Here is a 15,308-nt window from a genome sequence, read left to right as displayed (position 1 = left end):
TCATTACTTTCTTCGGGGATTTTTGGTTTAAACTATTGCTTTTCTAGATTAAGCTATTCATGATTAGTTTTGGAGAATTGAAGATATGGTGCCTAACACATTACAAGATTAAATGCTATATTGCCTATTGGGTTCTTCTTTTCAAACATAATGATACATTTAAGCTACAAAATCAAAAGCAAAATGATTAACAACCCAACCTAGCTAGCTTAGCTATTCATTACTAGCTAGGGGCCTAAAGGAAATGCAGCTTCATCAAAATAAAAAAAAGATCCAGATCCTCTCCTTTGCTGTTGCTGGATCATAGTTATCCTTGAGTTTCACTTTTAGCCGTAAATTAGATATATCTAAGGCCTAATAAAACTCCACGTCATTAAAATCTATATTAAATGCAAAACCTAAGCATTCCACTGTTAACCACATTTCACGCCTTCCCACATCATCTCTTCCCATATTCCATGAAACTCGGAACAATGGATTGATTGAACCCCAAAAGATAAAACAAAAACAGATCAACTCCAAATGTTAAATTGAAATTATCAATCAATGTCAAACCCATCGGCAAATCGGTCGGCGACTTTATGGTGACTGTTCAGTCCCTAAATCCGGGAACACAAACTCCGGCGACTCAAAATCCGTCCACATATCACTAGTATCGTTAACGTTGTCCACCAGACCACTCGCCGTCGTCCCCTCCTTGCACTCTTCTTTCTTCTCCGGAACGAAAGGAATCAGGGACAGTGAGCTAGAGAGATCGCCATGTTCTTTCTTACTGCAAACTGGGGTCGGCCAAGTAGCAGGATCGGAGGCTCCCATGATCATCATCATGTTTACGCACGTGTGGTTTCCTTTGTAGGTAATTTCGTACTCCTTTGGGGTGTCTTGGACTTGTTGGACTCGTTTGGTTGCTTGGCAACCTTGATCATACTTGCGGGTACATCTGAAGTAAGCCCTGCCAACCAAAATGAATTGGATAATGTTAGATGCTACAAAGAATATCGATATTCACTTAATCATCATAAAATATTTTTCTGAAAAAAAAAAATCAGAACTAGCCTATACTCTCAAAAATGAGAATATAAACCTAAATGGACTACCAAGCAATATGTCACTATGATACGAAGAAAGCACAAACCTTGGATATGGAGAACCCAGGATTTCCTTCTGCCCATACTTCCTCCAAACCTGACCATCATCAAGTGTGTTTGAAACCACTGTCCACGACTCTGGACTCTTTCTGCAAACCAAGAACAAAACAAACAGCCAAGCATTCAAACGATCGAATTAATATAGTTGACCATGATTTATAATCAGTGATAGTGACATAGTAACTACTAACTAACCTTCGCTTGTTGGAACCCTTCTGATCCTCTGAACCCGGCCTCTTCTTGCTCTCACCGGCAGAGCTGCCTTCCGCTGGAGACTCCTCCAACCGCACCCCAACCCCCTCTTTTCCTTTCCTACTAACCGAAAGGATGTCACAGCTGTCATTATGAGATTTGGTTTCGCTGATGGTTAGAATTTGCTCCTCCATGTAATCACCATGAAAGAAACGAACTCCGCAACTTGTGATGCAATGCCGGTTTATTACTGTCCCGAAACCATGTCTATCAACTCTATTTTCTACTACAATCTCAAATGTGGCCTCAGTGAAATACCGTTCATTGACCAGCTTTCCCTCTTCAATGAAGCGATACTAAGACCATGGCACATATGCCATGAACATATGATCCGACTTGAGGATTCTATCAGTAGTGAAACCCCAATCAAGCAAAGTAGAACTGAAACTGTACTGACCATGATTTCCTTTTAAGCTACAATGACATAGAGCTGATAGATCAGATGCTTCATTCTGAGAACCCTTGATGTCGCCAACAGCACATATAGCGAACCCCAAAAACTTATTATCAAACCAATTTGGGGGTAGCTGTACAGTAAATGAGGATCCCCTACATTGAAAATTGAACCAATCAGGAATCTCACTTCCAGGAAGAGACATATTAAAGGAAAGCAGAAGTCGATAATCACCCTGAAACAAGGAAACAAGAAATGGTTAAAACTTGTCTAACTTTGTGTTTGTACTTTGTAGTATATGAGTCAATGAGGTTGTTTTTGAGTGGAAGATTGGAACCTGGTGATGAGAATGAGTTTCCACAATTTCTCTAAATAGATTCGTTTGTACCAGTTGGAGGCAATTAGAAAATATGAAGCAAAGATTCATAGAGCACCGAGTATTTGGTTTTGCAACGGTTTCCAAAGCCCTGCAATCATGAGCATCTATGTAATTTATACTTGATGGAAGCTCTGGTATTGATTTCAGTCTCTTGCAAGCTTCCAATTCAAGACGTGTCAAACGGCGAAGTTGATTCATCGTTGCAGGTAAGCTCTCCAAGTTGGTTCTGCGCAGCTCTAAGGTTTTCAATGAGGACAAGTGAGCAATACCATCCGATAATTCCCACAGATTGCTGTCACTTAAATCAAGATGTAGCAGGCCAGAGTATCTACAATTATATTCTTCAATTGATGAGGACCATGATGAAAAGGGCATAGTCATTTCTTTACATCCATCACATGATAATGCTTTCAGCCTTTTCAAGCACAAGATAGAGAATGGGAGTTCTCTTATACCACTTCCTTCTACTTCAAGGTACATCAAGGATTCTAAATTCCCCAAGTTCTCAGGCAAATGATACAGCTTTGAGCACCCAGAGAGAGTGAGATCTTTAAGACGTACCAAATTACATATATTGTCCGGAAGACGGACAAGGCTTCTACAGTTTCTCAAATGTAATAACACAAGCCCCTGAAGCCGTTCAATTGATGAGGGCAACTCTTCTATTGCAGTCTCATTTAGAAAAATTTCAGATAGGTCCTCCATAATCCCTGAAATCTCTGGAAACTTTACGAGACTTGAGCAGCCAGAAAGATCAAGGATTTTAAGAGACTTCAAAAAAATGCTGCTTGGAAGATTCTCAAGTTCTTTGCATCCTCTTAGGCACAAGAATACAAGGTTTTTAAGCGCTGAAATGGATGAGTTAACATCAAGTAGACTTGAACAACCGTCAAGAACTAGTGTTTCCACATTTGTTGCTTCAGTGAAGTCGGGGGTTGTGGTAAGGTAATGAGAATGACTCAAATTGATGAATTTTAACTTTTTGAAAGGCTGCATGTTAGTACAAACAGGGAAATCCTCTTTAATATATAATAATAATGTACAAGATATCTAAGAACGTAATTACCTTTTAAAAGAAAGATACGCAAATGATCATTGTACGTACCTTGATTCCTTCCCAAAGTTGTTCAATGTGGCTAAAACGCATGTCAAGATCCACAAGATTCTTCGGGCCAAAATTGGATGGCAAGGACTTTAGGGGGCATCCATGCCACATGAGATACCTCAAGTCACGAGAAAGAAACTTTACAACCCCACTCACGTGTTGTTTACACTCATCTCTTGGCTGGTGTAACAGCTCCAACGGAAAATCTTTCGCATTGAAGTCTATGTAGTGGTTATAACCGATTAAGAGCAGTCTTAGATTCGTCATTCTAACAAAAGCTTCAGCATCTATGTCAACGTCTTTTGACTTCGACAAGTCCAGCATTATGCCTTCAACTGCTTCTGTAGCCTGGAAAAGCAACAGTGGAAATGAAGTGAGTTCAAATGTTCAATATCGATCCATGACCTTATGAGAAAGAGCTAGAGGTCACAACCATATATCTCACCGTATTTTGAGCTAATACACGATCCACGTCTTCATAAGTCCACAAACGACTGCGCTTCCCAGGCTCTTTAATAGATTGTTGGCGGACGATTTGCCAACCCATATCCTGTATTAAATCATGCATTTCAAGCCTATTGCCATATGAGATAGTTAAGAGAGCTCTATCACGTAGTACTTGTAATCCACTGTGGGGATAGAAGCCACAATTTTCCAGAATTTTGATTACATAGCCTTCGTCCATTCCTCTAAAGAAACATGCAATGTCTAGAAAGATTTCCTGCTGTGAAGGATCCAGTCCGTCAAAGCTTGTTCTAAGCACACCCAGAATTTCCTTATGCGGGATTTCCTTTATTTTCTCTAGCTCATCTTCCCACTCACGTATACTTTTGCCATCAAGACTAGCTCCCAAAACTTTGAGTGCTAAAGGTAGACCTTGAGCATACTCTACAGCACGCCTTGAGAGAGGATCATACTCTCTCGTAGGTTGGTTTGTTCTGAAGGCATACTGCAAAAAAAGTTCAAGAGCTTCACCATCGCTTAGAAACATGGGACTATATCTCTCATTAACTCCACTGAGTGATTGTATATCCCTAGTGGTTACAATGATTCTACTCCCGCTACCAAATGAATGCTGCTTTCCAAGTAACTCTTCAATTTGGTTAAAGTTCTCTACATCATCAAGAACAAGCAGAACTTTTTTCTTACTCAGCCTATCCATTATCATCTTGGAACCTCTACTCAAAGTGCCTAGACTGCGCACGCTTTTCTCAAAAATCCTAGATAGAAGTTCTTCCTGCATATGTATGGCACCATTATGCTTGAAACCTTCCTTGACATTTTCAAGAAAGCAATAGTGATCAAATTGACAAACAAGTTCGTCATAAATAGCTCTAGCAATGGTTGTTTTCCCTATACCAGGCATTCCATATACTCCAACAACACGAACATCGTCCTCACCAAGGTCTAATAGTGAACTCATTTTCGCAATGTGGGAGTCCATTCCAACCAAGTTACTTACTTTATTGGATCGGATGTGGACCAATTTTTTAGAAATATCTTCAACAATTTTCTCAATAAGCTTGGCATCATCCCTGCCATTTATGAAGGAACAAGATTTTGAGAGTCAGAGAAAGACCTAATATATATCCTTACTGTCGATATGAATATATTTAGTGAAACTAAACTGAACATGTACGTAATAAGACCAAGATCAAGGTTTCCCTTTATATTTTATAGATTCTTAAATTTTCCAGAGAATCATTCTATGTTAGTTTTGATAAAGTAATCTTAGGTTCACATCTAAAATCGATTGATAATGGATTGAGTGACTCTAACCCTTCTAAACTGTAACAACCCGAAATTTTAATTATATATTAGATCGTGTGATAATATTTTCTTTACTAGCTTGTGTGTGTGTGTGTGTTAGCGTGTGTGTTCGAGAAGTCTATTACCTATTACATGTAGACTTGTGAGGAAGCTAGTTTTACTCAATTGGTTTAAACATTTTCGGATGAGACCTTATAAACCCAATCAATGAATCTCTTATTAGTCATTGTTCGTATCCAAGTGTGAGTAAGTATTCTATTTGGGTGATTATGCAAAGTTAGGAATTATAGGTGTTGATGAACCTGTAGACTAAGCTAGCTAGTAGCTTGAAGTGGCATCACTCAATTTATAGCTCAAGCTCTATTTATCCATCATTAAAACTTCTAGTCTGTTGTAGGAGAATAGAATTGTGTATTATCATTGATAATAGGAGCCCTTTAAATAGGGAGTTACAAGGTACCCAAAAGGTAATAGAATCTGATTACAATTGAATACCTAAAACACATTCCTATTACAACTCTAACCCTAGTTTGTAGAGGCACACATTATGTCGATATCCTTCAACACTCCCCCTTGTGCCGCTCAAACTGGGTGATGACGCTTTGATTGTTGCCTCGTTAAAAACCTTGCCAGGTAACAAAAACCCTGTGGGACAAAAATAACCCTGGTCGAAGGACAAAAAGAGCACAACACGTCCTTCACTCTTCGAGATCAAACATGTAGACATCATGCCTCCCCCTGATGTCAATATCTCCCCCTGATTGCTACAATCATGGGAGTTCGGATAACTTTCTCAATCCGACGCTCTTCACATGTTTCTCGAAGGTGGATTTTGGTAACGACTTAGTAAATAAGTCCGCTACATTATCCTCTTATCGGATTTGGTTCACTTCAGTATTTAGAAGTGCTTGTTGTCATTTTGATGGAGGGGAGGAGGAGCACGGAAGGTAGCATTTTGCCTTGTGGAGTCCGATCCCACACTTCCGTCGTCTCTTTTCTCTGTAGAGATAGAACAAGCCCATATCAATCGTACCTCTCAAATATCGAAAGATTGTCTTTATACCAATCTAATGGTGTTGCGTTGGCGCGGGGCTATATCTAGCCAACAAGTTCATAATAATTGAGGTGTCCGGTCTTGTATTGTGCTAAGTACAATAATGCGCCTATTGTACATAAGTAAGCACTTCTGTTATTAACACGTCTTCGTCATCATCCCTAGGACGAAACGGATCCCTTTTAGGGCCAAGACTACGGACGACCATGGTGCATCTTTGACTTTATCAAAAATGTCTCTTGACACGGTCTACAAGTTCTGAATCTAGACAGAACCGTGTTCTCCCAAGGTCCTTCCTCTCAAACTCGGATTTCAGATGTTCAGCAGTTTCCCTTAACTCTCAAGGGTTCCAATTATGTTTATCAACATAAACCGCGACAATTGCAAATCCGGAACTTGTCATGGAAACGCGTGGGCATAGTTCATCATATCCCTTCCCAATCAAGTAGTCAATTTAGTGAGCATTTCAACCTCGTTGCAAATGCGCTCCGTGGTCTAGAGCCACTTGACTTGGGTAAATGAAGTCCACAAGAACCTTCATTGTATTCCGTATCTAAATCTCCATAGAGATACGTAGTGACCACATTCGTAAGCTGCATGTTCAGTTATTTGGAAACTACCAAACTGATAAGGTAGTGGAGTGCAATGACATCCATTACGAGAGAATATGTCTTCTCGTAGTCGATTCCAGGGCGTTGTGAGAAACCTTGCGCCATAAGGTGAGATTGCCATCTCTTTTTCTCATCACGCTATCTAACGAAGACCTATTAATGTCAATAGGTTTTATGTTAGGAGGTGTTGGCATCTCAGGCCCGAATCCTTCCTCTTCGTTAGTGAATCCAATTCAACCTGGATCGCATCTTTCCATTTAGGCCAAGTTTCTCTACGTTGGCATTCTTCAACGGAGTAAGGTTCGATGTCATTGGTCTCAATAATTCCACGTCCTCATGTACACTAGTGTAGTTCGTAGAGATCTCTATATTTTCAGGAATTGGTTCTAACATTGAGGCGTCCCCCAACGATGTCTCTTGGACATAACCACAATCCAAAATATTCTCATGAGACGGATTATGAGTATCAATGATCAATGGATCAAGTTGTGCCAAACTCGCTCTCTTCTTAGGGCGAGAATCCATCGAACCTATGGGTCTCCTACTCTCTCTAGCGGAACCCATGGCCTATGACGCCATTATGCCACTTTTGTGGCGTCACCATACTACCATCCATGGTAGTGGTGCAGTACCCATCTTCTCTGGGTGGCACCATGTCCTCTTGTGGGGACATCAATCCTTGCAGGCATGTTTGCAGCAGGTATATCTGATCTCGTCACTTTTAGGGGATCAAGATGAGACATAGTGGGAACAGACCACGACAATTCCTGTCGTTCCTGTTGAACATTGACGTTCTAATCTCCCCCTAACGACGGGAAGACTGTCTCATCAAAGTGACAATTCGCAAATCCAGCGAAATAGAGATCGCCTGTCAAGGGTTCTACATAGCGGACTTATAGTTGGAGACTCATGTCCAACAAATATATATATGCATTCGTTGCAATGACTCATGTTGATGCGCTGTGGCGACGCAATTGGCACATGAACCGCACACTCAAATATGCATAAATACGAGATATTAAACTCGAACCCAGTCACTAGCTGTAACGCAAATAAAAGTTGAGTGGCGGCTATGAGTCGTAGACGAATTAGCATAGCTGCATGCGTTATTACATAACCCAAGAGGAAATATTGGTGCGCATTACCAATGTCCGGGCTACCATTGTAGTCGTTTAATGGTGGTTTTTCCGCGAGACCAATTGGGTGTGTACATGGGAATATGATACTTGATATCAATACCCAATGAAATGCAATAGTCATCGAAAACTGTCGATGTAAACTCTCTAGCATTATCAAGTCAAATTGACTTAGTGGGATGATCTGGGTAGTGAGCCCGGAGCCATATGTTATGTGCTAGGAGTGTAGTATAAGCAGCATTACAAGTGGATAATGGCACAACACGTGACCAGCGTGTTTGCGTATCAACTAACACCATAAAACATCTATATGGTCCGCAAGTTGGTTGATCAAATCCATAGAATTCCCTTAGATTCTTTGTGAGAATGGAATTATTTCCTCAATCTCCTTTGCATAGGATGGCCTCAATCCTAAATAACAGGCTTTACAGAACGAAACATGGGCTTTATAATCAACCAATAAAGGTTTTGGTGAAGCCATAGTGTCACAATAGACTTGAGAAGTAGATAGAGGAGTTTATAGCGTCAATGCCATGTATTTGCCGCAGGGGGTAGGCGGCACTGGCCATGTATGGCTTGTCTTTGTACAATCATGGCGCCATGAGGCACATGTGCAGCTCCTCGAACCAATTCTTGGTTCTTACTTTTCTTCGTTCTGAAAATGGATGTCCGTGTAAGTCTTTAATACACGGATCATCATGTCAAAGCTATATGTGTCAAAATCCCATAAGTCATCTCTCATGACATGGTTGGATTCAATAACTCAATAACTCAAATAGTGGTTGCATACAACCCACTAGAGCGACACATAAGTTTCTCTAATACTCGTTTATGTCCGTAGTCATTAGAGGTGATGCAAAGGAACTCTGTCCATTCTCATAATGTGTTTCCACATGAAAACCATTGGCTCTTATATAATAAAGTTCGAATTAAGGTATGTCCAAGACATTAAGTAAACGAATTGACACTTTATTAATAGCCAATGATTACATCAAAGTTTCCAAAGTCTAATCCAAAATAAAATCAAAGTAAGACACATTGTAGTCACTCTATCCGTTTGGTAACTCCAATCAAATATGACCAGGAAAGTAGAGAGAGATGTTGGTGGAGCGAGGCTCTCTTAAGTACCAAGAATCTCAATGACTTTCCTAGACATCACATTTTATTGGGTCTGCCACATAAGAAAGAGTTAATACAATTGTCATTTATTGACTAAGGCAAATTGTCATTACAAAAGTTCTTGGAAAAATAAAAGGACTAATCTAATCAAAGTCTGTTGCATCCATGTGCACTTCATCTTCAGCTTTGAAGTCCTCTATGGTGAGATTGACATCTCCACCATCTTCTTCTTCTTCTGCAAGGTACACTTCTTGCTCTCTCAGGTCCCTATATGCCCTGTAGCTTGCAACTAGTTCCTCACTTGCCTTGCATTGCTTGAACCAATGCTCAATTGATCCACATCGATGACACTCATCATTGCGGTTGCCTCCCTTTAATTGAGGTGCACGTTGTGCACGTTGCGGGCGTTCCCTAGGAGGGTTGGTGCCACCACCACGACCCATTGAGCCACCATTACGGCTAGGGATACCACGACCCCCTCTCCCACGTGTGGCATTACCACCACGTGTATCCGCACCAAACTTGCGATTTCCTTCCTGGTTAGGGCGGTTATATGGGCCCAAACGTCCCTCATGTCCCCCATTCTTAGGGTACCGCTCCTTGCGCCCTCCTTTGGGTGCATTATAATTCGCCTCATGAACGCTCTTAGTTCCAATGGGCCTTGAATTATAATTCCTCACGAGTATGTTATCATGTTTCTCAGCTACGGATATAATATTAATAAGCTGATGGAACCTCGTGATCCGTCCAGCATTGACTTCAGTACGGTATTGCTTTGATACCACAATGGCTGAAACGGGGAAGGTGGAGAGAGTTTTCTCAATTAGCTCTTGCTCTGTGACAGGTTGTCCACAAAACCTCAACATGGACTGTATGCGAAGAGCTTCTGAATTATATTCAGCAACAGACTTGAAGTCAGCAAAGCGCAGATTGTTCCATTGAACCTTCAAGTCAGGGAGGAGGGAATCTTGGACATTGCCAAAGCGCTCTTCTAGCGCTACCCATAGCTCTCTTGCATCCTTGATCGACATATACTCCAATCTGAGTGCCTTGTCCATATGGCGTCGCATCAAGATAACTGCTTGAGCATGCTTTGTAGATGTTCGGTTGAACATAAGATCCGGGTTAGGTGCCTGGATTATGGGTAAAATTCCCTTTGAAGTGAGATGGTTCTCAACATCGGTTACCCAACTGTGGTAATCCGAGCCTGTTGAGTCAAGCATGGGAAAGTCGAGTCTAGGTTCATTCGACATCCTGAAAATAAGAAGAGAAGATATATTAGTTTCGGAGCTAAACTTCCACGAAAACTAAAATAATAAGATTTCCGAGCTATGCTACCAAGAAATCATTTTCCAAGAATCTCTTTTGGATTAGACCAACAATGATGTTTAATATGGTCACAATTTGATGCTTATGGACGCTCTTAGTCCAAGCATTGTGAACGCTCTTAGTTCACACGAACACTCTTAGTTCGTTTAATTATGAACACTCTTAGTTCATACGAACACTCTTAGTTCGTTAAGCGTGAATCCCCACAATTCCGCTTCGTTAAGTACCCAAAATCATTTGGCAACATATATTCCAATATTATACAGAAAATAAAATGAATTTAAATACAAGAAAGCATGAACTTTAATCGTAAAAACTTACTTGATAATTTGAAGTTTTGCTTCACAATTCTTTATACACGCGCGTGTTGATGCAGGCGTGTAGCTAAATTAGAATTGCTGTAATTTGGTTGGAAATTGGCAGTTGGTGGCTGCCCTTCTCCCTTCCCCCCTTTTTTTTCTTCTTCTTCCCTTTTTTTTTCTTTCCGGGCCCAGCCCTTCTCTTCTCTTTTTTTTCTTCTTTTTTTTTCTTTCCGGGCCCAGCCCTTCTCTTCTTCTTTTTTTTCTTTCCGGGCCCAGCCCTCTTTTTTTTTCGGTCTTCTTCTTTCTTCTTTCCCTTTCTTCTTCCTTCTTTCCTCTGTTCTTCTTCTTCTTCTTTCGGTGCTGCGCGGGTGTGCAAGCAAGGGGCTGCAGGAAGGCGCGCGGCAGGAAGGATGCAGCGGTTGTGGCTGGGCAGGGCCGAGTGGGCAGGCGGAGTGGGCAGGGCCGAGTTGGTCGCTGCGGCCTGCGGGCTGGTGTGCAGCGCGGGCTGCGAGCTGGTGTGCAGCGCGGGCTGCAGTGGAGGCGGGGCAAGAGGCAGCAGGTGATACGTGTGCTAGGGAGGTAGTTTTTGGCTCGGGTTAGGGGCTGCAAAAATTTTAGGTTTTTTTTTCTTTTGTGCTAGGGTTAGAACTCGTGCTGATAACGTGTTGTAGGAGAATAGAATTGTGTATTATCATTGATAATAGGAGCCCTTTAAATAGGGAGTTACAAGGTACCCAAAAGGTAATAGAATCTGATTACAATTGAATACCTAAAACACATTCCTATTACAACTCTAACCCTAGTTTGTAGAGGCACACATTATGTCGATATCCTTCAACATAGTCTACTGCTATCACATGGATATCCCCAGATTGTAGAAATAAAGCTTATCTTCTTCCTATATGTTTTTATATATAACCTTGGTCATTAAGTTATAAAGGGATAAGAGTTTTCATACCTATCTCTGCAATACTTACTGATGAAGGTTTCTATTAAGAGATAGGGTTGTACAAGTATATCTATTGAATGCTTAGTGATTAAGTCATTAAGTGATAGGTATGGACAAACACATCTATATGCAGATTTTATTATAATTGTGTTGCTTGATGCCCAAGAACCTGACTAGTATAAATAGGAGCTATCTACCTTATTCATAGTCACTGTACAATAGAACATAACGTGAGAGTAAGGGAGATAGAGAGAAGGGCTGGAGTAGAATGGAAAGAAAGAAAACAAACAGAAAGGAAAGGAAACAAAAGAAAAGAGACACTGGGAGAAAGAAAAAGATATGTGAGAATGAAAATAGAGAGGGAAGAAGAGGAAAGGAAAGGGGTAGAAGAAAGAGAAGGGAACACATGATTACAAAGATTAGTTTTGGAGAATTAGATTTGGGATTCAAAGAAGGCAAGCATAGAAGCAGATTAAGATGATAAGAAACTTCGTTTTCTTAAGGTGGGTGTCCTGAGTAAATTCTTAGGTTGCTGTTTGGGTTGGAATTCTTATTTTGACTTCACAACAAGAGATTAGAGTGATCAAAGAACCTATATGCATCAGTTTAACAACCTTAGACTGAGCAGTAACCTCAAACATTAGTTTGTAGGCATTGGAGAAAGCTAGAACAAGTTTCTGCATTATAATCATTTAGTTAACTTTGAGCAACCATATCCTTTGATCTAGACTTTAATTTTACAAACCATTTGCATGTATTGAAAGCTTATAATGTAAGCTTGATATCTGTACAGTTTCATACAATTTCATGTAAGATTCAGAGGTTAATTTTGAGGCTAAAAACAGAGGTCTGCAATCTGTTATTTTTGACACAGTTTTCTTTTCAGTAAAAACTGTACATTTTGGCTGGGTATTTGAAGTTGGTGTCTTCATGAAAGTTTCAGTAGACATCTCAAAGATCATTTCAGAATTGAAATCTCATGAAAAAGACTTTTCTAGAGTAAGTTATGATTTTTCGAAGTTGAGGGTCTGCATCAGGAAATTCTGCAATTTTCATTATGTTTCTGTTTGTTCCATTTTGTTTCAATAGTTTCCTGTATTCAAACTTGTTTAGGTCGACCACAAACTGAACATAGAGATTCTTCTATTTTTAACCAAAACATGTGACGCCATTTATTGAATTCATTTGAGATACTTATGTCATTGTGAAATCAGTTTTCCTTCACAATAAATCTGCAAGATGTTTTGGTTAGTTATTTAGCACTTCAAGTGAAATCCAAAATGGCCTGAGATTTTAGGTACCATTTTCTTAAGACATAAGCTCGATATTGAAGTATGTTCTTAAGGCAGAATCATAGCTTTGTGTTTAAAATAAATTATGTGCTTATGCATAGGAAATGTGAATTGTACTTGGATATTTACTTTTTATGCAGGAACATGTATCTATACAATAGCTTGGAATCCAGGTAGGGGGATCTGGGGAACCTCTACTCAACTGTATTGTATGCATATATGTTGCCTGACATGTTTGTTATGGAATGAATGAATATTTGATGCAATTACATTGCGAAGTATATATTATCAATTGATGCATCATCCATTGATCGAGTACATATGAAGTATAAGGGAGGCGATGGTGATATGTGTAATGTTATTAGTATAAGAAAGTTTGAAATTTATCTTTTGCGTAGTTGAGTCCATAACCTCAGCAGGTACCAGATCCCAGGTATGCCCATTATTAATGCACAATTAGTATAGGATTGAAAGGGTAATTCGGGATTGGCGAAAGGGGCATGGACAAGATGACTAGCAAAAGAGGGTTAGGGGGATTGATTTTGGGTGGGGGTTAGTTCATATAGTTGAGCACTCTGAGTCACCTTCGTGGTAAAATACATGGTATGGGACATGTAGGCTCAGTTTATTCTGCTGTGTGAATTAACGGGAATAGAACATGCATTCATGCATACCATATGATGATTGTTTGGGTTATCTTTTGTGTGAAGTGTGAAGAGAAATAGCTCCCTATTGAGCCACAGGTTGAGCTCACCCCTTAATAGTCTTGCAGGTTATTAAACACAAGAACTATGATGATTAGTGATCGAAAGCAATTAGAGTTAGTTGGAGTTTTGTATATGTAAGATCATTATTCCAGAAGTGAGTACTCTTAGTGATCTTGAGTTGGATTTATCCTTATACCGAATTGAGAAGTCAATTCCATAATCAAAGTGTCGATTTTATTTTCTATTCGTTTATTTTTATTTTTACTCACACCTCGGATTTCGGGAAATATATTTAAAAAAATTGACCCGGATTCGGGGCGTAACATAAACTCATAGACAATGTCCTCATTTTCTCATGTGGAATCTATCCCCTCAACAAGTTTTCCAACTGTTTTTACCAACGGGTACTAGTGACTAGTCATTAAGGCCTATAAATCAATCAATCCGATAATTCAAGGGGAAACTCAAAATTTTATTAATCTGGTCTAGCTATGACCAAATAAGGAAGCATTAGATGGCTTTTATTTTCAAAGCTTCTGGACGTCATTTGTTTGTTTTGGTCATGGAACAAAGGATTAGCCAACTAGTTAAAGCTTAGAGATAAACAAAATATCTCAAATAGATAAGAACTAGCCCTTTAACATGTGCTCCACACATGTCAATTGGCTTTTATTTATTTTATTTTTTAAATTAAAAAAGTTACAACAATTTATCTCCTAATTTTGTAGAACCTTTTTTTTTTTTCATGGGATGTATTGTAATTTTTTCAAATATGATATAATCTATTGACTATCTTATGATTCTTATCCACATATAGAAATAATTTGTTTATTAATATTTGTATAATGTGAGGACATATATGGTACTTAAAAAATTTAACTATTCCCTCAAAAACTGACTTAATTATATAAGATATGAAGAAATATTACTTGTAATTACGAGAATCCCACCCAGATAAGTTGGTGGCTTCAGTTAGAGCAGACTTCCACATATGAACTTCTTCCATGTCGGCATTAGAATCATGTTCATGTTTTGCAAAAGCCTCGGCAAACCTTCCGTTTACTTTGCGGATATCAGAGGGATCTACTTCATAAAAAATGGGCACCACCAGCTGCTTTTTTGTAGACATGCATTCCAGTATCTTGACCAGTTCTTTTAAGCACCACGTTGAGGAAGCATAGTTTTGGGAGAAAACTACTATCGAAAGCCTGGAGTCTTCAATAGCCGTGAGCAACTCTGAAAGGTCGTTGCCTTTGCGGAGATCTTCAGAGTCTATGAATGCGTTGATTGCTTCCAGATCAAGAGCTTTGTGGAGATGGCCTACAAAGATCTTGCGAGTATCCTCGCCTCTAAAATTGAGGAACACGTCATAGTTCCAACCACCACCAGATGAGGGAGACGAAGAAGCAGCCATTTACAGAGAATATGGAAGAATGCTGATGAGAAATGATCGACTGGATGTTCTGTTTGTTCATCAAATAGCCCGTCGAAAGAGACCATCTTGTATTCTTGTTAAAAGTATATGAGATATATGGACCCCACAAGTCTACTTACGCGTTGTTTTTTCTTTTGATATTTTACCAAGGGATGCACAGCTTCTGAACTTTAGGACATGCCCAACTTTCCCACAAATTTAGCAGAAGTTTATTGCGTTCACATTTCTTTATTGACTGATGCTGAGGGGCCAAGAGCACTTCTTCATAAGGCTGGGGACACACATGATACATATCGAATCTTCGCTGATATGAGCGTTTGAACCCA

General features: G+C 39.7%; 2 protein-coding genes across 2 annotated transcripts; both read right to left on the bottom strand.

Annotated features, from left to right (window-relative positions):
- Nucleotides 1–132: 132 nt before the first annotated feature.
- LOC112188195 (disease resistance-like protein DSC1) lies at nucleotides 133–15,010 on the bottom strand. Its single transcript, XM_024327303.2, has 7 exons — nucleotides 14,477–15,010; nucleotides 3,724–4,813; nucleotides 3,279–3,626; nucleotides 2,132–3,163; nucleotides 1,344–2,029; nucleotides 1,136–1,237; nucleotides 133–952 (listed from the first exon to the last, which is right to left on the bottom strand). Exons 1-5 carry the CDS (start codon nucleotides 14,959–14,961, stop codon nucleotides 1,697–1,699), a joined length of 3,288 nt encoding a protein of 1,095 aa, XP_024183071.1. The 5' UTR covers nucleotides 14,962–15,010; the 3' UTR covers nucleotides 133–952; nucleotides 1,136–1,237; nucleotides 1,344–1,696.
- On the bottom strand, nucleotides 580–1,534 carry LOC112171290 (WRKY DNA-binding transcription factor 70-like). The gene is made up of 3 exons (XM_024308496.1): nucleotides 1,344–1,534; nucleotides 1,136–1,237; nucleotides 580–952 (listed from the first exon to the last, which is right to left on the bottom strand). The coding sequence occupies exons 1-3, from the start codon at nucleotides 1,532–1,534 to the stop codon at nucleotides 580–582; spliced, it is 666 nt and encodes a 221-aa protein (XP_024164264.1).
- Nucleotides 15,011–15,308: the final 298 nt, after the last annotated feature.

Source organism: Rosa chinensis, chromosome 1, assembly GCF_002994745.2.
Source record: "Rosa chinensis cultivar Old Blush chromosome 1, RchiOBHm-V2, whole genome shotgun sequence".
Lineage (NCBI taxonomy): Eukaryota > Viridiplantae > Streptophyta > Magnoliopsida > Rosales > Rosaceae > Rosa > Rosa chinensis.
This window is presented reverse-complemented; position numbering and strand designations above follow the sequence as displayed.